The 24,945-nt window shown below is 38.5% G+C and overlaps 2 protein-coding genes across 2 annotated transcripts; both read right to left on the reverse strand.

The window, feature by feature from the left end:
- Positions 1–515: 515 nt before the first annotated feature.
- LOC306891155 (myosin heavy chain, fast skeletal muscle-like) lies at positions 516–13,659 on the reverse strand. Its single transcript, XM_079451190.1, has 40 exons — positions 13,462–13,659; positions 12,905–13,130; positions 11,884–12,027; positions 11,649–11,805; positions 11,521–11,548; positions 11,306–11,414; positions 11,112–11,204; positions 10,934–10,997; positions 10,761–10,859; positions 10,585–10,688; positions 10,361–10,499; positions 10,156–10,274; positions 9,907–10,056; positions 9,447–9,617; positions 9,060–9,360; positions 8,873–8,937; positions 8,700–8,787; positions 8,270–8,387; positions 8,060–8,183; positions 6,403–6,539; positions 6,063–6,318; positions 5,741–5,983; positions 5,482–5,658; positions 5,253–5,398; positions 5,080–5,170; positions 4,609–4,998; positions 4,404–4,530; positions 4,121–4,239; positions 3,843–4,039; positions 3,567–3,750; positions 3,315–3,480; positions 3,070–3,194; positions 2,306–2,614; positions 2,011–2,214; positions 1,808–1,933; positions 1,534–1,704; positions 1,249–1,353; positions 1,060–1,155; positions 818–949; positions 516–631 (listed from the first exon to the last, which is right to left on the reverse strand). The coding sequence occupies exons 2-40, from the start codon at positions 13,109–13,111 to the stop codon at positions 617–619; spliced, it is 5,796 nt and encodes a 1,931-aa protein (XP_079307316.1). The 5' UTR covers positions 13,112–13,130; positions 13,462–13,659; the 3' UTR covers positions 516–616.
- A 1,119-nt stretch (positions 13,660–14,778) lies between these two features.
- LOC306902619 (myosin heavy chain, fast skeletal muscle-like) lies at positions 14,779–24,510 on the reverse strand (the record flags this gene model as incomplete). Its single annotated transcript, XM_079471329.1, has 39 exons — positions 14,779–14,793; positions 14,928–15,059; positions 15,170–15,265; positions 15,358–15,462; positions 15,630–15,800; positions 15,908–16,033; positions 16,113–16,316; positions 16,438–16,746; positions 16,837–16,961; positions 17,083–17,248; positions 17,349–17,532; positions 17,625–17,821; positions 17,904–18,022; positions 18,178–18,304; positions 18,402–18,791; positions 18,874–18,964; positions 19,068–19,213; positions 19,296–19,472; positions 19,606–19,848; positions 19,958–20,213; positions 20,310–20,446; positions 20,545–20,668; positions 20,754–20,871; positions 20,975–21,062; positions 21,146–21,216; positions 21,293–21,593; positions 21,676–21,846; positions 21,932–22,081; positions 22,194–22,312; positions 22,528–22,666; positions 22,748–22,851; positions 22,938–23,036; positions 23,117–23,180; positions 23,300–23,392; positions 23,495–23,603; positions 23,710–23,737; positions 23,842–23,998; positions 24,082–24,225; positions 24,304–24,510. 39 exons carry the CDS (start codon positions 24,508–24,510, stop codon positions 14,779–14,781), a joined length of 5,802 nt encoding a protein of 1,933 aa, XP_079327455.1.
- Positions 24,511–24,945: the final 435 nt, after the last annotated feature.

Genomic DNA, 24,945 nt, shown 5'->3' on the forward strand with positions numbered 1-24,945 from the left:
CTACCTGTACGAACGGAATGTGTTGCTCTCATGAAATCCAAAATGAGCCAATAATTGGCTTGACATTTCAAAATGTCTCACTTTCAAGATTTGATATGTTATCTATATTCAATTGTGAAGTTTATGAGATTTGTAAATTATTCCATTCCTTTTTATTCACAATTTGTACAGTGTCGCAACCTTTTTGGAATTGGGTTTGTAGACAGAATGCATCAACCGACACTTACATTTTTGCAATTTTATGTGTCTAATACATGCAGGGCAACTTATAGCTCAGCTTCCTAAAACATGCAGTTTAAGTTTATTAGCCAAATTCTGCAGTCTGTAGACCTTGAAAACTCAAATGCTGTGCTGTTTAGCTAGCCTACAACTATAAAGGTTTAAGTACTAATAACTAAAGCTACTGAACACAATGCCAACTGAGCTGAGTGCTGAAGTGATTTTCTAATGTGTCCCAGTAGTTGTATGCTGGCCTTGACACAATTTCTTTAGAAAATAAAAGAAATCAAGTACATACAGTCTTTATCTTGATTTTTTATTGTAAAAGGACATTCTACAAAAATATCATATTATATGACTTAAGTAGTTGTTCCCATCAAGTTTAGGTTGTAGGGTTTCACTCTTCTTTTGCCTAAAGGAAAAAGATGCAGATTAGACATACTGTCAGTAAACTATGTTTAATCATAATCTGAATGCAGTCTCTATGCTTCTCTTGTATGAATGTATACGCATTTTCATTTAAATAAAAAAGAGAAGTTATTTCAACTAAGTAAATGCAATTATATACGCAGTCCCTGTAGAATGTAATTCAATTGACCTTTCCGGAGTCGCGGCTCTTGGCTCTGAGTTTGTTGACCTGAGACTCAGAAATGTCAGCACGTTCCTCAGACTCCTCCAGCTCATGCTGAACCTTCCTTAACTTGGATAGGTAAGAGTTGGCTTGTTCCTCCTTAAAAAATAATTTTAACCATGTAAGCAACTATGCTTTGCAAGTCAGTTTGCTATTATATCAATTACTAGTAAAGAATAAACAAAAACATCTGGATTTGTTTTACATACCGCCTCTTCAGCATGCCTCTTATATCCTTTCAGTTTCAGCTGAAGCTTGTCAACCAGATCTTGCAGTCTTGCGACATTCTTCTTATCCTCCTCTGTCTACAAACAATACAAATGTTTGATTTTAAATGTTTAACTATAAAATATGTTTAAGGTTTAGACTTGGATCTATAGACATGGTTAGATATATACCTGATAGGTGAGCTCCTTCACTCTCCTCTCATATTTGCGGACACCTTTAACAGCATCAGCTCCACGTCTCTGTTCAGCCTCAACTTCAGTCTCAAGGTCACGAACCTAGAGAAGAACGTAAAGGGTAATAGAGAAATGTACAACTTGATTAGTGCCTGTTAGTCGTTATGGAACAGTATAATATTTGATTTACTGTATATGTCAATGTCTATAATGACGACAACTTTGTAGAGAAATTCAATATACAGTCAATTGTGTTGTTTTATGTGATTCTAAAAAACTCACTCTGCTTTCCAGTTTCTGGAGTTGTTTCTTTCCTCCTTTCATGGCCAGATTCTCAGCCTCATCCAGACGGTGCTGCAGGTCCTTCACTGTGACCTCCAGATTCTTCTTCATCCTCTCCAGATGAGAGCTGGTGTCCTGCTCCTTCTTAAGCTCTTCGGCCATCATGGCAGCCTGTAATTCAAAAGGACATTCTGTCACTTCAAATTGATTGCAAAAACAACATTGCGCTTCAAATAGGTAGGACCTATTAAATCTGTAGCTCTCCATTACTCACATCAGTAATGGCCTTCTTGGCCTTCTCTTCTGCATTTCTTGCTTCCTGTACAGTGTCATCAACTTCACTCTGGATCTGAACAAGGTCAGCCTCAAGCTTCTTCTTGGTGTTCAGCAGACTTGTGTTCTACAGAACGGAAAAATAAAATAAAATGGAGATCACTGTTCAAAATTAAATAAATAAATAAATACAACAAATGTTACCTGAGAATGCAGCAGTCCAACACGCTCACTGACATCCACCAGCTCTTGTTCAGCCACTTTGCGGCCTCTCTCTGTCTGTTCCAGAGCAACTCTCAGCTCCTCAATCTCAGCCTGCATCAAAGTGTTTCTGCGCTCCACCATGGCCACCTGCTCCTTCATGTCTTCTTGTCCTCTCACGGCATCATCAAGATGGAGTTGGGCATCCTGAACATATCATTGTTTTTTCTATAAGCCTGTGTCTAAACTCTACCTTAGATACTTCAATAATATTCTACAACGCATATGGTATTCATACCTTGAGTTGTCCCTGAACATTCCTCAGTTGTTTCTGGGCCTCAGCAGCCTGGCGATTGGCATGGCTCAACTGAATCTCCATCTCATTAAGGTCTCCCTCCATCTTCTTCTTGATTCTCAGAGCATCATTTCGGCTCCTGACTTCAGAGTCCAGTGTGCTCTGCATGGATTCAATGACTCTCTGGCTGTTTCTCTTGATCTGCTCCATCTCCTCATCCTTCTCTGCAAGCTTTCTGTCAATCTCACCCTTCACCTGGTTTAACTCAAGCTGGATACGGAGAATCTTGGACTCCTCGTGCTCCAGGGTGCCCTGTAAATTGAGGAAAACACGACACGAGTATTTACAAGCAGCACACCAGATATATAGATCACTTTCTCTCTTCTCTCCATTAACATGAATTTTTTGAAAAAATACTAACCCAGCCTTTAACATTAGTTAACTGCATTACTAGTCTACTTATACAACATTTAAAATAGTTAAAATAATACAGCAGTTAACCAACCAATTTGAAAAATGTATTATGCTTATTCCCTAAAAATGTATTTGTTCTTCTAAAATTATTCTAATGGTATGTTTAAGCAGATAACATATACTGGACAAACATATGGAGATACAATTGCACGCATTTTAAACAATAATGTTGATACGGCGCAGTGATTTCAAAAAAAGATTATACGGCAAATCCTGTATAAAACGGTTGCCAAACCCTGAGATAGCATTCATCTAAAGTCTACTTTCTTAATCATTCATCTCCAGATACTCACTTCAGCCTCCTCCAGGGCGGTCTGAATCTCTGACTTCTCAGTCTCTATTGTTTTCTTGGCCTTTTCCAGCTCATGAATGCTCTTACCAGTCTCACCCAACTGCTCGGTCAGATCTGAGATCTCCTCTACAGAATAGATATACATATTATCAATCCCAAAATGAAAAGCACACATACTCACTTATATTTACCAATCCAGACAACACACATTAAGGTTAATATTGCATTTAACAATGTTGTTCTTACGCTGGAGATTCTTGTTTTCTCTCTTGAGTGTCTCCAGGTGATCCAGAGTCTCCTCATAGGAGTTCTTTAACTTGAACAGTTCAGTGCTGAGTGAGCGAGTCTCTTTCTGGGCACCTTCAAGCTCTGCCTGACCCTCTTCATACTTCTGCTTCCATTCTGCCAGAACCTTTGGGGCATATTAAATATTATTAGTTGTAGAATGTTGAAAATGTTGATCTTATTTCTGAAAACCTAATGACAAAATTACATTACCTTGTCGAAGTTCCTCTGTTTCTTGTCAAGGTTGGCAGCGACTGCATTTGCTCTCTCTACATCAATCATGAGGTCCTCCACCTCACTCTGGAGTCTCTGCTTGGTCTTCTCCAGAGAGGCACATTTGGAGTTTACTGCCTCAATTTGTTCCTCTGCCTCTTGCAGACGCTGAGCCAGCTTCTTCCTGTTTTGTATTTTGAATTCATCAGTCAGACGAAGTATTAAATTTTATATACTATTAACAAATGTATTTATCATTTTTTTTGATAATCATACTTGGACTCTTCAAGTTCTTCTGTGCGCTGGATAGCATCCGTTTCATATTTGCTTCTCCACTGAGCCACCTCACTGTTTGCTTTAGACATTCCCCTCTGGAGCTCAGCCTTTGCCTCCTGCTCTTCCTCAAACTGTTCACGGAGCAGGTCACAGTCATGACGGGCTGACTGCACTGCATGGGCCAGGGCATTCTTAGCCTAGAAGAACAAGTCAGATACTTCTATCTTTGTTTTGTAGTTATTGACAAATGTGAGGGACCAATGCTTCTGTTATATTACCTTAACCTCCTCTTCAGTCTGTCTCTTAAGCTCCTCAATTTGTTGAGTGAAGGCTTGTTTGCCTCTGGTGAGCTGGGAAACAAGAGCTTCCTTCTCCTCCAGCTGACGGCCAAACTCACCTTGTGAGATTTAGAATCATATGTCACATTGTGTCACATTGTGCTTTATCTCTTTAAGTCAGTTATTAAACTCTATGAAGTAGATTTGTTGCAATCACTTTTAAAAAAAATTCCTTTGAATATGCTGTATTCATGTATTGCTAAACACTCTTTTCTTTTGTTACCATTTTCAGTTTGAAGTCTTGCTCTTTGAGCAGTGAGGTCATTTATTTGGCGAACATTTTCATCGTTCTTGGTCTTGATTTCACTGAGTTGGTCCTCCAGTGTGCGGCACATCTTCTCAAGATTTCCCTGAACAACAACAAAACGATAGATGTTTGAAAAACTAAATCATGTTTTAAATATTCCTCTAAAAAATTAATTCTCAACCTTTGCTTTGGCAACAGCCTCCATGTTGCTGGACAGATCATCAATCTCCATTTTGTATTCACTCTTCTCTTTCTCAAGCTTCTGCTTGACACGCTGGAGGTTGTCGATTTGCTCTCCCAGCTCAGCCACACTGTCTGCCTGTTTTTTGCGAAGGGCTGCAGCGGTAGCTTCATGCTGAAGGGTGGATTCTTCCAGATCACGACGAAGCTTCTGTAATTCAGTTTCACGCTTCTTATTCATCTCGATCTGAGAGGCAGTTGCTCCTCCGGCTTCCTCAAGCCTCTCGCTGATCTCCTCAAGTTCCCTGGAGAGATCAGCTCTCTGCTTCTCAACCTTTGCTCGGGCAGCACGCTCAGCCTCAATCTCTTCCTCTAGTTCCTCAATGCGAGCCTACAAGAGCAAATAATGACACACACTTTAATAATATTAAATTAACCTTTTTAAACACTGTCAGAAACAGTCTAACAATACCTGAAGCTCCTTGATCTTCTTCTGAAGTTGAGCTCCAAGAGATTGTTCATCTTCAATCTTGCTAAGCATCTGGCTTGTTTCAAAGTCTTTCCTATAGCCATTTAACAAAACCATGTATGAAACTTCACGAGACAGCAGTTCATTTTTAATTGAAGCATGATTTTTTTTATTACTTTTTTAGCTTCTCCTCAGTTTGCTGCTTGTCATTCTCCAGGTCCATGATGGACTCCTGGGCCAGTTTCAGGTCTCCTTCAAGCTTTCTCTTGGCTCTCTCAAGGTCCATACGGAGCTTCTTCTCTTGCTCCAAGGAACCCTCAAGCTATGAGAGAACATAGACAATATTTTCTAAATAAATGTAGGCAAAAAATATTTTTTAATAATTGGTTGAGAACAATTACCCACATCATCAACTTGTTGCTCAAGTTTTGTCTTGGATTTGGTCAGGGTGTTGACTTTGTCCTCCTCTGCCTGGAGATCGTCCAGAGTCTGCTGATGTGACTCTTGGAGAGCTTTCTTCTCTTTTGTGAGCTTGGCATTGCTCTCATCCTGAGATGCCATTTCCTCGGTCAGGTTCTTGACCTGATATAAGATAACATAAGATTTTGTTTTTTTCAATTCATATTTTATAAGAAATGTGTAACGGCAAATAAAAAACACAAACCTTATTCTCAGTGGCATGTTTCTCCTTCTCAACTTTAGCCAAGGTGAGCTCCAGGTCATCAATGTCCTTCTTCAGTTCAGAACACTCATCCTCTAGTTTCCTCTTCTTGGCTGTAAGTTCAGCATTGATTTCTTCTTCATCTTCCAGTCTCTCAGTCGTCTCTTTCATTTTAGCTTCAAGCTGGATTTTGTTCTTGATCAGACCTTCACACCTCTCCTCAGCATCTGAGAGATTATCAGATTCCTGAAGAAAAAAAAGATTCCTTTTTAAAACAAATATAAATACATTTCAAATAAATGGGCATTCTAAAAAGTATACTCACAGAGGCTACTTGCAGCTGCAGATCATTTTTCTCTTGCATCAGAGAATTCAACTTCTCTTCAAGTTCTTTCTTTTTAGCTTCAGCCTTGACCAGATCTTCTTTGCATTTTGTATAATCCTCTTTCATACTTGACAGCTCCTTCTCAGTCTCAGCACTCTTTAGCAGAGGCTTAATCTTGTAGTAAACCTTCATCCATGGCCAGTGTTTGACATTCATAAATGAGCGGATATTGTATTGGATGGTGTAGATGGACTCCCTGTGAATAGTCATTTAATGTCATTTACATCAGTATTAGAGTTGTATTACAGTTATTTATTTTAATTTTTTTCATAATGCTCACCTCCTCTGCATCATCTTCACAAACTCTCTCCTCATGAGGAAACCACGGCAAAGAGCCTGAGTCATTGTGACCAGAACAGCCAGTTTGTCATCACGCATCTCCTCAAGAGTACCTAGAAGACCAGCTTTGAAGAACACCTGCATTTAGGCAAAATAATACAGAGAATAATTAAATTTGGGGGCAGTTTCCCGGACAGGGATTAATTTAATCCAAGACTAGCGTTTTGCTAAATTAAGACATTTAAGTAGTTTTTACAAAGTTTTTAATGCTGTTTATGATATGTTTATATGGCGTTTTTTATATGCTTTAAAGCCCCAGTAAAATCAAAATGAAATTTATTTCCTTTAATTAAAAATGAATTAGCCTTAATTGATTTTGACTGCCAATGTCTTTATAAGTTAAATCATGAAAGAAACTACCAAATCTTGCCACAACACCCATGGCCTTACGTGATTTTTTTGAAATTGTTGAAAAGAAGAACGAGTCTTTCATTTTTAAGTGCCTTCTCTGAGTGAAAAGAATGGAGTACACCTATATACTTAAAAAACCAACAGTCTGCTTTCAAGAATGAAAGTTGGATCCTTTTGTTCCATTGCAAGTTTAATTTTAAGTAAAAACTTGGATAACTGTTACAAATACATGTAAAACCGAAACTGCCGGCTCTCAAGTCCTGTTATTTAATTTTGTTCTGAAGGAAGTTGTTTGGCTTCAAGGTTTTTGGCTTATGAAAATTTAAATAGACATCAGTGTCTGTCTGACTAACTAATGTTGTTTTATTAATAGATTGGTGTGCCAAGAGTGACATTAGAGTCTTCACGTAGACTGAGTAAAGCAAGAGTCTTGTGACAAAAATGATAATAGGACATTATAGCCATAAAAACAAATCGTAGTACTTGGATACTTGAGGACATTTGAAGGCAAATACTTTTGTACTTTTACTCAAGTGAAAGTTTAAAGGCAGCACTTCTACTTTTACTTGAGTAATATTTTACCTTGGGTATCTCTACTTTTACTCAAGTACATGGTTTGTGTACTTCGTCCACCATTAGCTCCTACGCACTGACAAAATTCCCATTTAGAAGACATAAGCATTTAAAACTGACAGCCTGGCACTTGTGATGAACGTGTGTTAAATAACCGTGTGTTGAATAAATGACAGAAGCTGCACATTCAATCAAATAGGCTGTGTGGTGTTTAAATGTGAACAGTTTACAATTTGAAGAATTATGCATAATTATGCAAAGATGGCGCATAGATTCCAGCTGAAACAATCGCTACACTGCTGTGTCAGCCCTCAGATTGACTTCAGTTTAAACAGCGTCAGGAGTTCATTGAGTGGAGACAGAGCTAATTTGCATATTACTGTATCTGCGTATACTAAATGAAGCAGAGGTGCTGAGTTACATTCAAGCTATTTCACTGGAAAGATGTTTTGAATATATAATTTTGATGGAGAACGATCAGTTTTAAGTGATACAATTATTGACCACAGGGGACTTTAAGATATATCTGTGAAAGTTGTTTTCAGTTTGGACAGCTCTAACATTTATTTTATTCTAGGACTATTAAGATGCCCAGTCCTGGAAACCAACCCTTATAGTTTACACTAAACATCATGATTTCTGAAAAACAGATAATCGTAAAGCAGAATGTGTACCTTTGTGTGTCCAAATCTGTACTCTTCATGATCAACATCGATGGATCCCAGGAGTTTCTCTGAAGCTTTCTTGTTGTCCATGAATTGTCCCTCGGGGATAACACTGGCATTCAGCACCTTGTATCTGTGGATGAATCAAACTGCTTTACATCTTTGATTCAGTGAAGATACGCCTAAAACAGGAAACAATATTTTCATGGTCCCCTTTACCTCTGTTTGAAGTCACCATAGACGATTCTGCTGGGGAAGCCCTTTCTGCAGATTCTGATACCCTCCAGTACACCGTTACACCTTAGCTGGTGGATAACCAGGTGGTTCTCCATGAGTCCTATAAAAATAGTGTATTGGCATGAGTTTGGTAGATGAACAACACCTTTGTGTGTCCTTTTAATAAAATAATATAAGAAGAGTTTAATGCTAAAATTAGATAACTAAACTTTTTAAAATGTTCAAAAATCATTTTGTTTTATGTTTAATTGTGTTTAAATTAGCTGTATTTTTTTAGTTATTATGGCTTAAATAAAAAAACAACTGCAGTTTGATTTAAAATTAATTGGAATGCACAATAAAAAAACATGACTAGGATTTTTATCTCATTTCGGAACCAAACTCTTCATATGTTAGTGCTTTATGATTTTACCTGGAGTCTTCGACTCATTGGGAATCAAACAACGTACAAAGTGAGGGTGAGTGCTCCTCAAATTGGTCATCAGCTTGCCCAGATTCTCCTGTACCATCGCCCACAGTTTCAGCGTTATCATTCATCATTAATTCTATCATTATTTACTTTTATAATGTTGGACAACTACTTACTCTGAACTGAGAAGACACAGTCTGCATGGAACCACCCTTCTTCTTGCCTCCCTTCTTGCCAGCCTCTGTTTAAAAAGGTTAAAGACAAACACTTATAATATAGTGACAAGAAACCTGTGCAAAATTAATTTAGTGTTTGATTAATCAGAAACATTATTCTATTAAAGCAGTAGGTTTTTTAAATTACCTTCAACAACAAGTGGGTAGAAAGTACCCAGCAGTTTGACAGAAGACTTCTGGTACAACTGGATAACAGACTCATTCAGTGGATCCTTGTTCTTGTCCAGCCAGCCAGTAACGTTGTAGTCCACAGTTCCAGCATAGTGAACAAGAGAGAAGTGGGCCTCAGGCTTGCCTTTGACAGGCTTTGGTTTCTGGAAAGCATTACTCTTGCCAAGATGCTGATCAAACAGCTTGTTCTTGAAGGTTACGTCTGAGGCCTTGGGGAACATACACTCCTCTTCAAGGATGGAGAAGATACCCATGGGCTGTTTGTAAACAAATGCAAATATTTTGTAGTGTGTTTGAGAATTTCATATGATTTACATGAAGAAATGTAGAAACCTTTGCAAACCTTCTCAATGAGCTCAATGCAAGCAGCCAAGTCCATGCCAAAGTCAATGAATGCCCAAACTATGCCCTCCTTTTTGTACTCCTCTTGCTCCAGCACAAACATGTGGTGGTTGAAAAACTGTTGCAGTTTCTCGTTGGTGAAGTTGATGCACAGCTGCTCCATACTGTTGTACTGGAGAGAGAGGGAGAAAGAAACTGAATATGAATTTTAAAATTAACAAGACTATTTCCAGGGGCGGGGCTCTCGTGAGGCACTTACCCGCCTTCGTACAGGCACAGAAGATAAAGCGATATCGAAAAATTAGATTTTGGGCACAATTTAAGCTTAGCTGGGAACTTGCTATGATGTAAATAGTTGCCCAGAGGCATCGCAAACATGGCCGCCGAGTGGCACGTCTTCCGTAAATGGACTTTGATATGAATCAGTCAACTTTAAATGGAGATAAGAGAATCATTCTTACATCAAAGATTTCAAAGCCAGCGATATCCAGCACACCAATGTAGGACTGTCTGGCTTGTTTTGTGTCCAACATCTGGTTGATACGAACAACCATCCACAAGAACATCCTCTCGTAGATAGATTTGGCCAGAGCGCTAACAGAGTTGTACACCTGGAGATAGAATAGAGTGTACATTTAATCTGACAATATTTATAATTTCCATAACAATTTTCATGTTAACAATGTAGCTGTTTGCATGTTAATACATACCTGTGGCACAGTCTGACCTTTGGTCACATACTCATTTCCGACCTTCACTCTTGGGTAGCACAAAGCCTTCAGCAGTTCAGCAGAGTTCAAGCCCAAAAGGTAGGCGACTTTGTCAGCCTCTGTAGTTTTGTAGTTAAAAAAGAAAATTAATACAATTGAATGCCATGACCATTTTCGACATGCCATTAGACTAATAAAGTCTCACCCTCATTGCCATCAGGCTCAGCCTGTTCCTCACGCTGCTTCTGCTTGAACTTCAAGTTACCATGATGCAGCACAGCTCCAGTGAACTTGTAGATGCTCATCTTCTCCTCATGAGTGAAGCCCAGAATGTCAATAGCAGTCTGGAATTCACAGAAAGGTATTAGCCATAGCACCTGCCATAGATATTTAGACTATCATTGCCTTCATCAAATAATAATGACTCACATCAGTGGCAACCAGTTCCTCTTTATCATCAATGCTTGCCACTGTGATATGACCCTGACTGCACATAGGAAAGTCATAGGGGTTGGTGGTGAGGAGCGTCATTTCTGTAAAATACAAAGTGCATTGTTGAGTATTTTACAACATGATCTACCATTTTAAAATTCTGAATGACCTACCAATCAGCTCAGGCTTGTGGTTGGTCATCATCTGGTAGAAGATGTGGTAGCCTCTCTCATCTGAAAGCTGGAATGTTACTCTAGACTTCTCCAGAAGGTCTGGTCAAGAAATTCAGTACTAAGTAGTATTCAAACAATTGCTAGATTGGAAATTGTTATTCACTGTCTCTTACATGTCTCAATATCAGCACTAGCCAGTTTTCCAGAATTGCCAAAGTGAATTCTGATGAATTTACCCTGTTCAAATATAAAAAATGAAAAAAGTTTTACTTGCTTTTGTGGCAACAAGCCTTTAACAATAAATATTTATAAAAAAACAACTAATTGTACTATATGAAAATAAAAACTTACAAAACGGGAGGAGTTGTCATTTCTCACAGTCTTTGCATTACCATAAGCCTCAAGCAGAGGGTTAGCAGCAATGATCTGGTCCTCAAGAGATCCCTGTGAAGTTAAGAGGGTAATATATTAACAAAAATTAATGATAATAATATTAATAGAGATTTTTATTTTATGTATTAACTAAATCGCTTTTAGTATCACACCTTCATTTGGTTGACAGCTTCTTTCTTCTTGTCAGTATGCACTGCAACTGTGGCAAAGTACTGAATGACACGTTTGGTGTTCACAGTCTTTCCAGCACCAGATTCTCCACTGGTTTATAAGAGATGATTATCAGACAGAACATGATAAGACATGTAAAAGTTTGATGAGAGTAATTTATAACAATCATACACATTTCATAAAAGTAAATACATACGTGATCAGGACAGACTGGTTCTCTCTGTCTGTAAATTGAATGGTCATTTTGTTTAGATAATTGTTTCATTAAAAAACACATAATTCCACAAATAAGAATGACCTTTCCATTTAAAGTGAAGCTCTTACCAGTGAGCATGAACTGATAGGCATTGTCAGAGACAGAGAAGATGTGGGGTGGGGCCTCCATACGCTTTTTGCCTCTGTAGGCAGCGACCACTTCTGAATCATACACTGGAAGCCACTTGTATGGGTTCACAGTAGCACAGAAGAGTCCTGAGTAGGTCTGAAACAAACAGAGAAACCATCCGATTGCAGCATCACAGTCGTATTAACATTTAAATGTACTTTCTGCTAAACTTACATAGATCATCCATGCTGCGTAACGCTCTTTGAGGTTATACAGCACAGAGGGTTCATTGAGATGGGTCATCATGGCCATGTCCTCAATTTTGTCATACTTGGGAGGATTCATTGGGTGGACATCATCCTCTTTAGCAACTTTTTCCTATTAAAGTGATTCAGCAGATATTAGATTTCTAGACTGTAGGCAGGGGGGGGGGGTTCGGGTGGTTCAAAAGAACTGCCAAAGGTCCAGAATTTAAGTAGGTTTTTTTCATGTGATTATTGTCATCATTGTTTTAATCAATGCTAGTGACAAATTTCTGGGTTGCTATTTCAAATTAATATGATTATTGTTGCTGGACAGGTGTGTGTGTGCGTGCGTGTGTGCGTGCGTGCGTGCGTGCGTGTGTGCGTGGGCCGCGCCTGCAGACAGGGAGAGTTCTCTCAATACATTTTTTAAAGCAACGTGAAGAAGCATCCACTCTGAATGATGGGGGGAAGGGTTATATATATATATATATATATATATATATATATTTAATTAAAAAGCATTTATCCACTCATTAGGCTACAATATAATAGCCATATAAACGTAGCGTAATTATAATAAAAAAACATAGCAAAGAGGCATTGACAGAGAGTCAAGAAACGATGATGAGAAGAATTATTATTAATATTTCAGTAAAGTTCATTAAATCTATTCTGTTGTTAGTGTGGTCTTTAAACTTATGAACTGTGTATGGACTGACAAAAGTGTTACATGAGGAAGCAAGTTGACAACAATGCAATAAATATTTTAGGTGCATCAAAAAGCGTGCTGGTTAAGATACCATCAGACAAGCTAATCCAGCACAAATTAGTACATAAAAGGTCACCAAAATGAAGCATTTTAACCTCATAATTAAATACAAAAGGAGGAGAAAAACTGCAAAAAGGTCCACATTTTGAAAAAATAACCTCCCCTTTCAATAGTCTGGCTACGGACCTGGATTTGTACTTTGTAATAATTTTCTTTGTTTTAAGAAATATGGATGTTTTACCTCCTTGGTATCATTCACAATAACAGTGACTTTGCCACCATCTTTGCTCTTGATTAATCCTTTGACGTACAGCTCTTTGGCATCAATCACATAGCAGGCAGCCTTAGCATCAAAAGGTTTGCTCTGAGCCTCAATTCTCTCCTTCTCCGGTTTACGGAGGTAAATGGCAGCTTTGCCATAAATGGCCATCTCAGCGTCCGTACTCATGGTGGCGGTTTTATTTAAACTGGGAAACAAAAGAGTGATGACATAGACTCCAAAATAACCATTCACTCAAAGGATTTTAAAAGAACATTTTCGTTCTTAATTTTTTTTGTTGAAATGAAATATTTTCCACAACAACGTGCCTTTTGTGAAACAGAGAGGTTCTTCATGGAACCATTAGAACGAAAATAGTCAATGTGACAAATATAACTCTTGACTCAATTATTAAAGACTATAAGCATCCTGAAATAAAAATCCAAATTCCTACTGTAATATTCACATACATATTCAAAGCAGAAATACAACATACAGGGTCTAGACAAACAACGTTACAAAGTACTTCAGCATCTTACCACAAGTTGTATCTTCTCCAGTCTCCGAGCTCATTGTGCTCTCATCCAAATTTATATTGCTAAGCAATGGCTATATATGGACCAGAATGAGTGACCTTATGAAAACAGATATGACATCGTTTGACATAACAACAACCGTGGTGGAGCATTGGGCTGGTGGTTAGAGCATTGGGCTGGTGGTTAGAGCATTGGGCTGGTGCTTAGAGCATTTGGCTTGTGATCAGAAAGTTGCCGGTTCGAATCTCAGTGTCAGCCGGTCATGACTGAAGTGCCCTTGAGCAAGGCACCTTACCTCTGATTGCTGTGCAGTAATGTGCCACTGTAAAAAACAAAAACTACTTGTAAGTCGCTTTGGATTAAAGCGTCTGCTTAATGAAAATGTAACAGTAATATGTATGAAATCAATCTGATTCATTTGGAATTTCAGCAAAGATCGCATATTCAGATCATATTTGATAGACATATCATATATGGTCATAATCATGTCTTTTTTCATATACATGTTTAATGTGTGTGTGAGTGGGCATGTGTGTGCTTTCGAATGTCCCATTTAATACAGATGGAAGACAGTTTTATTTGTGGAATATTTCAGTTTCAGTTGCTTATTAAAATGCATAAAAAAACATGAGAAACACACATGACATTAAGGCCTAACTATTTTTATCACAAGCAAACACTTCATATAGCCGCCCTTATAAAAACTGGTTGACAAGCAGATCAGAAGCAAGGTTACCTTATAAAATATGTCCAGAGGGTTTATTGCCAATGCATGAGTATTATGGTGCCTATTTATACCATAGCATTTTATAATTTGGATGAGTGGACTATATCACTCTATGAACTAAAAGTGCTTCTCTTTGGTCTTCGGTCTGCCCTTTATCTGAAATATCAGATATAATATATATTTGATCATAAAAATATCTAAGTAGAAATAAATGTTTGTAGGCATTCAGTTTATGATATGATCATTAGATTTTTTATTAACCTCTGAACCTCGTTTGTCAGTATCTTGTTATTTTTTTAACTCACTGTACCCTGCTATACATGCTGCAGAAAAGAAAGAATTGTATTTCATAACTATAGGTTATTTAAAGGTTATGTATTGTAAGGTCATGCTTGTGTTATGACAAAAATAAAAACTTCTCATTTTCAAATGCCAAATGTACCCACAAATATATGTATAATGACCCAGAACTAAAATATCACAGAGACAAATGAAATGCTGATATGTAAAGGTTTATTTCATAAGAGCAAGAAAGGTACAAAACAATCCTATTACATGACTGAAGTAGATGCTCCTTTCAAGTTTTGTAAAACTCACTCTTCTTTGGCCTAGGAAAGAAGAGGTAAATTAGACATGGAGTAAGAGTAATTCTAATCATCAAAAAACTCTTCATTAAACTCTTAACATTCTGGTAAATATGCTTTTTGATATAGCTTCTTTATGTAGATACTCATCTACTGACCTTTCCGGTATCGCGACTCTTTGCTCTGAGTTTGTTGACCTGAGACTCAGAAATGTCAGCACGCTCCTCAGCCTCCTCCAGCTCATGCTGCACCTTCCTTAACTTGGATAGGTAAGAGTTGGCTTGTTCCTCCTTGAAAGAGAGTTTCAATCATATTAGCGACTATGCTTTGCAAGTACGTTTGCTACTGTATCAATTACTAGTAAAGACAAAACGAAAACATCCAGATTTGTTTTACATACCGCCTCTTCAGCCTGCCTCTTATATCCTTTGACTTTCAGCTGAAGTTTGTCAACCAGATCCTGAAGTCTTGCAATATTCTTCTTATCCTCCTCTGTCTACAAACAATACAAATATTTGATTTTAAATGTTTTACTATAAAACATGTTTAACATTTCACTTAGATGTATAGACATGGTCAGATATATACCTGGTAGGTGAGCTCCTTCACTCTCCTCTCATATTTGCGTACTCCTTTAACAGCATCAGCTCCACGTCTCTGTTCAGCCTCAATTTCAGTCTCAAGCTCACGAACCTACAGAAGAACATAAAGGGTAATAGAGAAATTAATAATTTGGTTAGTGCCTGTTAGTCATTTTGGTACTTGGTATTACATTGTATGTACTGTATCTGTCAATAATGATGATGATAACAACTTCTAGAGAAATTCTTAATGAATTATGTTGGTTCTGAAATACTCACTCTGCTTTCCAGTTTCTGGAGTTGTTTCTTTCCTCCTTTCATGGCCAGATTCTCAGCCTCATCCAGACGGTGCTGCAGGTCCTTCACTGTGACCTCCAGATTCTTCTTCATCCTCTCCAGATGAGAGCTGGTGTCCTGCTCCTTCTTGAGCTCTTCGGCCATCATGGCAGCCTGTAATTCAAAAGGACATCCTCATTTCAAATTTATTGCAAAACCATTACATTTCTAATCGGTTGGACCATAACTATATTTTAATTATGCAGCTCTCCATTACTCACATCAGTAATGGCCTTCTTGGCCTTCTCTTCTGCATTTCTCGCTTCCTGTACAGTGTCATCAACTTCACTCTGGACCTGAACAAGGTCAGCCTCAAGCTTCTTCTTGGTGTTCAGCAGACTTGTGTTCTACACATTGGATGAAAAACATTAAAATCGAAAGCACTGTTCAAATGAAATTAATAAATATAAGAGAATATGTTGTTACCTGAGAATGCAGCAGTCCAACACGCTCACTGACATCCACCAGCTCTTGTTCAGCCACTTTGCGGCCTCTCTCTGTCTGTTCCAGAGCAACTCTCAGCTCCTCAATCTCAGCCTGCATCAAAGTATTTCTGCGCTCCACCATGGCCACCTGCTCCTTCATGTCGTCTTGTCCTCTCACGGCATCATCAAGATGAAGTTGTGCATCCTGAAAATATCATTGGTTTTTCTATAAATTTGTGTCTAAACTTTTACCTGAGACACTTTAATAATATCCTTCAAAGTCTAAGTTCTTCGTATATGCTAATGTCAAAAGGGAAGTCAAATACCTTGAGTTGTCCCTGAACATTCCTCAGTTGTTTCTGAGCCTCAGCAGCCTGGCGATTGGCATGGCTCAACTGAATCTCCATCTCATTAAGGTCTCCCTCCATCTTCTTCTTAATTCTCAGAGCATCATTTCTGCTCCTGACTTCAGAGTCCAGTGTGCTCTGCATGGATTCAATGACTCTCTGGCTGTTTCTCTTGATCTGCTCCATCTCCTCATCCTTCTCTGCAAGCTTTCTGTCAATCTCACCCTTCACCTGGTTTAGCTCAAGCTGGACACGGAGAATCTTGGACTCCTCATGCTCCAGGGTTCCCTGTAAAAGTAATTTACCAAAGTTTTCAGAACTAGAATACAATCCATGGTCAAAGACTCCAAGAATCTTTTTTAATCTTGAGATACTTACTTCAGCCTCCTCCAGGGCGGTCTGAATCTCAGACTTCTCAGTCTCTATTGCTTTCTTTGCCTTTTCCAGCTCATGAATGCTCTTACCCGTCTCACCCAACTGCTCGGTCAGATCTGAGATCTCCTCTACAGGTAAAACATTTAATATTATCAGTATATAAAGAACATCACACATTCTGTGCTGATTTCACATGTGTACATTTTAACACGATTCGATTAATACTATATTTAAGAATTTCATTCTTACGCTGCAGATTCTTGTTTTCTCTCTTGAGTGTCTCAAGCTGATCCAGAGCCTCTTCATACGAGTTCTTCATCTTAAATAATTCAGTGCTGAGTGAGCGAGCCTCTTTTTGAGCACCTTCCAGTTCTGCCTGACCCTCTTCATACTTCTGCTTCCATTCTGCCAGAACCTTTAAGTGGGATTAAATATAAATTAGAATGAACGAAAACCCTATAACCCTATTATATGTTTCATCTCAAAGAACAACTCTAATGGCAAAATGTCTATACCTTGTCGAAGTTCCTCTGTTTTTTGTCAAGGTTGGCAGCCAATGCATTTGCTCTTTCCACATCAATCATGAGGTCCTCCACCTCACCCTGGAGTCTCTGCTTGGTCTTCTCCAGAGAGGCACATTTTGAGTTTACTGCCTCAATTTGTTCCTCTGCTTCTTGCAGACGCTGAGCCAGCTTCTTCCTGTTGTGCGTTTTGAAGTCACCAGTCAGATGAGGCATGCAATTTTACATAGTATTAACAAATGTATTTATCAGTTATTTTGATAGTCATACTTGGACTCTTCAAGTTCCTCTGTGCGCTGGATGGCATCAGTTTCATATTTGCTTCTCCACTGAGCCACCTCACTGTTTGCTTTAGACATTCCCCTCTGGAGCTCAGCCTTTGCCTCCTGCTCTTCCTCAAACTGTTCACGGAGCAGGTCACAGTCATGACGGGCTGACTGCACTGCATGGGCCAGGGCATTCTTAGCCTAAAAGAACAAGTCAGATGCTTCTATCTTTTTTTTTGTAGTTAGTGACAAATGTGAGGGACCAATGCTTCTGTTATATTACCTTAACCTCCTCTTCAATCTGCCTCTTAAGTTCCTCAATTTGTTGAGTGAAAGCTTGTTTTCCTCTGCTGAGCTGAGAAACAAGAGATTCCTTCTCCTCCAGCTGGCGACCATATTCACCTGCATAAAAATTATGATATATGAGACGAGACACGATATCTAAGAGACGTTAAAGAGGTACATGGTTTTCATGAACAGAAAACACCTGGTAAACAGTAGATCAAAACAATATTAAAAAATATAGAGACAGATAACCAAAATCAAATAAACAGTACCATTTTCGGTTTGAAGTCTTGCTCTTTGAGCACTAAGGTCATTTAACTGGCGAAGGTTTTCATCGTTCTTGGACTTTATTTCACTGAGTTGGTCCTCCAGTGTGCGGCACATCTTCTCGAGGTTGCCCTGTAATTCAGAAGTTTAAGAATTATGACAAAATATTGTTGATTGCTTTGTGAGTGTATATGTTTTCAATACATTTTCCAATGTTTTTGTTGCACACCTTTGCTTTGGCAACAGCCTCCATGTTGCTGGAGAGATCATCAATCTCCATTTTGTATTCACTCTTCTCTTTCTCAAGCTTCTGCTTGACACGCTGGAGGTTGTCGATTTGCTCTCCCAGCTCAGCCACACTATCTGCCTGTTTCTTGCGAAGGGCAGCAGCGGTAGCTTCATGCTGAAGGGTGGACTCTTCAAGATCACGACGTAGCTTCTGAAATTCAGCTTCACGCTTCTTGTTCATCTCAATCTGAGCAGCAGTTGCTCCTCCAGCTTCCTCAAGTCTCTCGCTGATCTCCTCAAGTTCCCTGGAGAGATCAGCTCTCTGCTTCTCAACCTTTGCTCGGGCAGCACGCTCAGCCTCAATCTCTTCCTCCAATTCCTCAATGCGAGCCTACAGACACAAATATTAAAACGCATTTTAAGAATTTTGAATATACCTTATTAACCAAGTACCAAACAGCTCAAATAAATACCTGAAGCTCCTTGATCTTCTTCTGAAGTTGAGCTCCAAGAGATTGTTCATCTTCAATCTTGCTGAGCAGCTGGCTTGTTTCAAAGTCTTTCCTGTTGACATTTAGAAAAAACATGTATGAAATGTCACAAGAAAGAAGTACAGTTTTAAAAAAAAGTATTTATTTCGTTTTTTGTATTATGTTTTTAAAAATACTTCTTCAGCTTCTCCTCAGATTGCTGCTTGTCATTCTCCAGGTCCATGATGGACTCCTGAGCCAGTTTCAGGTCTCCTTCAAGCTTTCTCTTGGCTCTCTCAAGGTCCATACGGAGCTTCTTCTCTTGCTCCAGGGAACCCTCAAGCTACGAGACATCAACATAGACATTTAAAAAATGAATGTGGGCAAAAACCTTTTTAAATAATAGGTTGTGTACAATTACTTACATCATCAACTTGTTGCTCAAGCTTTGTCTTGGATTTGGTTAGGGTGTTGACTTTGTCCTCCTCTGCCTGGAGATCGTCCAGAGTCTGCTGATGTGACTCTTGAAGAGCTTTCTTCTCCTTTGTGAGCTTGCCAATGCTCTCATCCTGAGATGCCATTTCCTCAGTCAGGTTCTTTACCTGTGAAATTTTTTATCACAGATTATCATTTTCAATTCATATTCAATAATAAAATATAATATGTCATAATGACTATACAAAATGAAATTAAAATGTTGAAATGTTTAATGTTAAAAAACACTGTGTCACAAACCTTATTCTCAGTGGCATGTTTCTCCTTCTCAACTTTAGCCAAGGTGAGCTCCAGGTCATCAATGTCTTTCTTCAGTTCAGAACACTCATCCTCTAGTTTCCTCTTCTTGGCTGTAAGTTCAGCATTGATTTCTTCTTCATCTTCTAGTCTCTCAGTTGTCTCTTTCAGTTTAGCTTCAAGCTGGATTTTGCTCTTGATCAGACCCTCACACCTCTCCTCAGCATCTGAGAGATTCTCAGATTCCTATTTTTATGTTTAAGAAATGCACAAAATATGTCAGCATACACATTAGTATATCCTGTCAGGTTTTTCTTGAACTAATGATAATACATGTTTATATTGATCCACTCACAGATGCTACTTGCAGCTGCAGATCATTTTTCTCTTGCAGCAGAGAAACCATCTTCTCTTCAAGCTCCTTCTTTTTGGCTTCAGCCTTGGCCAAAGCTTCTTTGCATTTTGCAAAGTCCTCTTTCATACTTGACAGCTCCTTCTCAGTCTCAGCACTCTTTAGCAGAGGCTTAATCTTGTAGTAAACCTTCATCCATGGCCAGTGTTTAACATTCATGAATGAGCGGATGTTGTATTGGATGGTGTAAATGGACTCCCTGTGAATAGTCATTTAATGTCATTTACATCAGTATACTGTATATACTATACGTAGGTATTACAAATATTTATTTTATTTATTTCAAAATGCTCACCTTCTCTCCATCATCTTCACAAACTCTCTCCTCATGAGGTAACCACGGCAAAGAGCCTGAGTCATTGTGACCAGAGTAGCCAGCTTCTCATCACGCATTTCCTCAAGAGTACCCAGAAGACCAGCTTTGAAGAACACCTGCATTCAGGTGAAATAAGAGAGATTAATTCAATTTAGAGTTTAAACTAAACATTATGATTAATAAATAGTACATCATTGTGAAGTAGAATGTTAACCTTTGTGTGTCCAAATCTGTACTCTTCATGATCAACATCGATGGATCCCAGGAGTTTCTCAGAAGCTTTCTTGTTGTCAATGAATTGTCCCTCGGGGATAACACTGGCATTCAGCACCTTGTATCTGTGGATGAATCACATTTTTTATATCTTCGATTTATTTAAGATGAGCGCACACAGGAAATACAATTTCATGTGGGTCTTTTTACCTCTGTTTGAAGTCACCATAGAGGATTCTGCTGGGAAAGCCCTTTCTGCAGATTCTGATACCCTCCAGTACACCATTACACCTTAGCTGGTGGATAACCAGATGGTTCTCCATAAGACCTATAAAAACAGTGGATGGCATGAGCTCGGTAGATTAACTCCTCTCGTTAGGATAACTGTTTGTCCTTATATCAGAATTCATGTTAGTGCTTAATGATTTTACCTGGATTCTTGGACTCATTGGGAATCAGGCAACGTACAAAGTGAGGGTGAGTGCTCCTCAAGTTGGTCATCAACTTGCCCAGATTCTCCTTTAACATCATGGAAAGTTTATGTTTCTCATTATTCTCAATAATTAAATAATTTACATGCAGTATCTAAGACAATGACATACTCTGAACTGGGAGGACACCGTCTGCATGGAACCACCCTTCTTCTTGCCTCCCTTCTTGCCGCCACCACTCTCTAAACAAACATTGAAAGATAAGTTAAAATGCTACTTAGAATTATGTTTTGAAATACTTATAAATAATGTAATTACCCTCAACAACAGGCGGGTAGAGGGTAGCCAGCAGTTTGACAGAAGACTTCTGGTACAGCTGCAATACAGACTCATTCAGTGGATCCTTGTTCTTGTCCAGCCAACCAGAAATGTTGTAGTCCACAGTTCCAGCATAGTGAACCAGGGAGAAGTGGGCCTCAGCCTTGCCTTTGGCAGGCTTTGGTTTCTGGAAAGCATTACACTTGCCAAGATGCTGATCATACAGCTTGTTCTTGAACGTTGTGTCTGAAGCCTTGGGGAACATGCACTCCTCTTCAAGGATGGAGAAGATACCCATGGGCTGATAACAAATGAATAAAGAGAATTAATAAGATCACAGAGTTTATTAATTAAATACTATTTACTGGAAGAGAGTTATGAACCTTCTCAATGAGCTCAATGCAAGCAGCCAAGTCCATGCCAAAGTCAATGAACGCCCAAACTATGCCCTCCTTTTTGTACTCCTCTTGTTCCAGCACAAACATGTGGTGGTTGAAAAACTGTTGCAGTTTCTCGTTGGTGAAGTTGATGCACAGCTGCTCCATACTGTTGTACTGGAGAGAGAGAAAACGAAACATTTACAAAAAAACTGGTTATACATCATTTAACTTTGAATGGAGATAAAAGCATCATTCTTACATCAAAGATCTCAAAGCCAGCAATATCCAACACACCAATGAAGAACTGTCTGGCTTGTTTTGTGTCCAACATCTGGTTGATACGAACAACCATCCACAAGAACATCCTCTCGTAGATAGATTTGGCCAGAGCGCTAACAGAGTTGTACACCTGGAGATAAAATACATTGTACATTTAATTTGAAGCTCTACTTCTTTAATTATTAGGCAGATTCATAATTGTCATGTTTAAAATGTTGTTGTTAGCGTTTGTTAATACATACCTGTGGCACGGTCTGGCCTTTGGTCACAAACTCATTTCCGACCTTCACTCTTGGGTAGCACAAAGCCTTCAGCATATCAGCAGAGTTCAAGCCCAAAAGGTAGGCGACTTTGTCAGCATCTATAAAATACAGTTTAGAGTGTGAGTTTTTTGTCCATGTACAACAAAGGCAAAGTACTTTCAGAATGTCTATAATCTAAGCACACACTGAATGATTGACCAATAAATCACACTGTTTAGTAAGTGACCAGGTATGTTGAGTATTGTATGTAGTGTATTGTTCAAACTGCAACAAAAACAATTTGTCTGCTGTAGGAAACACACAACAAGCTCACCCTCTGTGCCATCAGGCTCAGCCTGTTCCTCACGCTGCTTTTGCTTGAACTTCATGTTACCATGATGCAGCACAGCTCCAGTGAACTTGTAGATGCCCATCTTCTCCTCACCATTGAAGCCCAGAATGTCAATTGCAGTCTAAAAAACCCAACGTATTCAGTATAATATAAAGTGCTACATAATAGACTTTCTCTAGCTGTCACTTGTTAAAAATCTCACATCAGTGGCAACCAGCTCCTCTTTATCATCAATGCTTGCCACTGTGATTTGACCCTGACTGCACATGGGGAAGTCATAGGGGTTGGTGGTGATGAGCGTCATTTCTGTAACATACAAAGTTATTTTATGACAGAGTGTTTTACAATATTAAGTGGCATTTTAAAGCATTGAATGATGTATGTGCACCTACCAATCAGCTCAGGCTTGTGGTTGGTCATCATCTGGTAGAAGATGTGGTAGCCTCTCTCATCTGAAAGTTGGAATGTCACTCTTGACTTCTCCAGCAGATCTGGTCAGGGAATCAAGTACCAAGTAGTATTCAAACAATTGTCTATGTCAGATTGAAAATGGTTATTACTTGTTACTTACATGTCTCAATATCAGCACTAGACAGTTTTCCAGATGTACCAAAGTGAATTCGGATGAATTTACCCTGTTCATTTAAAATAAGTTTTAGTTGCAATTGCGGCAATGAGGCTTTCAAGAAAATGTTTTTATAAAATTTAAAAAGAAACAACTGACATATTGTACTATATGAAAATAAAAACTTACAAAACGAGAGGAGTTGTCATTTCTCACAGTCTTGGCATTACCATAAGCCTCAAGCAGAGGGTTAGCAGCAATGATCTGGTCCTCAAGAGATCCCTGTGAAGTTAAGAGGGTAATATATTAACAAAAATGTATGATAATAATATTAATAGAGCTTTTTATTTTTATGGATTAAGTACATCGCTTTTTGTATCACACCTTCATTTGGCTGGCAGATTCTTTCTTCTTGTCAGTATGTACTGCAACTGTGGCAAAGTACTGAATGACACGTTTGGTGTTCACAGTCTTTCCAGCACCAGATTCTCCACTGGTTTATAAGAGATGATTATCAGAGAGAATATGATAAGACATGTAAAAGTTTCATAAGAATAATGTATAACTGTTTTTAACATCTCATAAAAGTAAATACATACGTGATCAGGACAGACTGGTTCTCTCTGTCTGTAAATTGAATGGTCATTTTGTTTAGATAATTGTTTCATTAAAACCAGAAACCATAATTTCACAAATCAAAATGACCTTTCCATTCAAAGTTCAGCACTTACCAGTAAGCATGGCCTGATAGGCATTGTCAGAGACAGAGAAGATGTGGGGTGGGGCCTCCATACGCTTTTTGCCTCTGTAGGCAGCGACCACTTCTGCATCATACACTGGAAGCCACTTGTATGGGTTCACAGTAGCACAGAAGAGTCCTGAGTAGGTCTGAAATAAACAGAGAAACCATCCGATTGCAGCATCACAGTCATGATGAACTTGAATGCTGTTTTATTTTCTGCTAAACTTACATAGATCATCCATGCTGCGTAACGCTCTTTGAGGTTATACAGCACAGAGGGTTCATTGAGATGGGTCATCATGGCCATGTCCTCAATCTTGTCATACTTGGGAGGATTCATTGGGTGGACATCATCCTCCTTAACAGTTTTCTCCTATTAAAATGATTCAACAGACATTAGATTTGTACTATATAATTATAATCTTAGTTTTGTGAAATGTGGAAATTGTACCTCCTTAGTGTCATTCACAATAACAGTGACTTTGCCACCATCTTTGCTCTTGATTAATCCTTTGACGTACAGCTCTTTGTCATCAATCACATAGCAGGCAGCCTTAGCATCAAAAGGTTTGCTCTGAGCCTCAATTCTCTCCTTCTCAGGCTTACGGAGGTAAATGGCAGCTTTGCCATAAATGGCCATCTCCGCGTCCGTACTCATGGTGGCAGGTTAACTAAAGATAAAAGATAAGAGGCATTCATTTGAAAATTCAAGAGCATTGGATGTGTTATTAAATCAAGACTCTTTCCTGAAATCATATGAATTGCTCATGATGAAGTAATCTTCTGTTTGGGCAACAAAAACAGAAACAATATTTAGAAGTCTTAATAGCTAAAAAAATTTAAAAATTCTTAATTTATAGTTTAAAACAAAAAAATGATCAATTATATTTCATTCTTACCTTGGGAAGACAATATGTAATCTAACAATGCAGAATGTGTCTTGTTTAACACACACATGAATGAATAATTCCCACTACCCTTCACTACAGATTACAAAATAAATGCTTTAAAAAGTAATTTGTAATGTATTTTGTTAGATTACACACGTTTTGTAATTTAACATAAATACTTCAGAATACTTTGGAATACTAAT

This window comes from Barbatula barbatula, assembly GCF_947034865.1.
Source record: "Barbatula barbatula genome assembly, chromosome: 2".
Classification (NCBI taxonomy): Eukaryota; Metazoa; Chordata; class Actinopteri; order Cypriniformes; family Nemacheilidae; genus Barbatula; species Barbatula barbatula.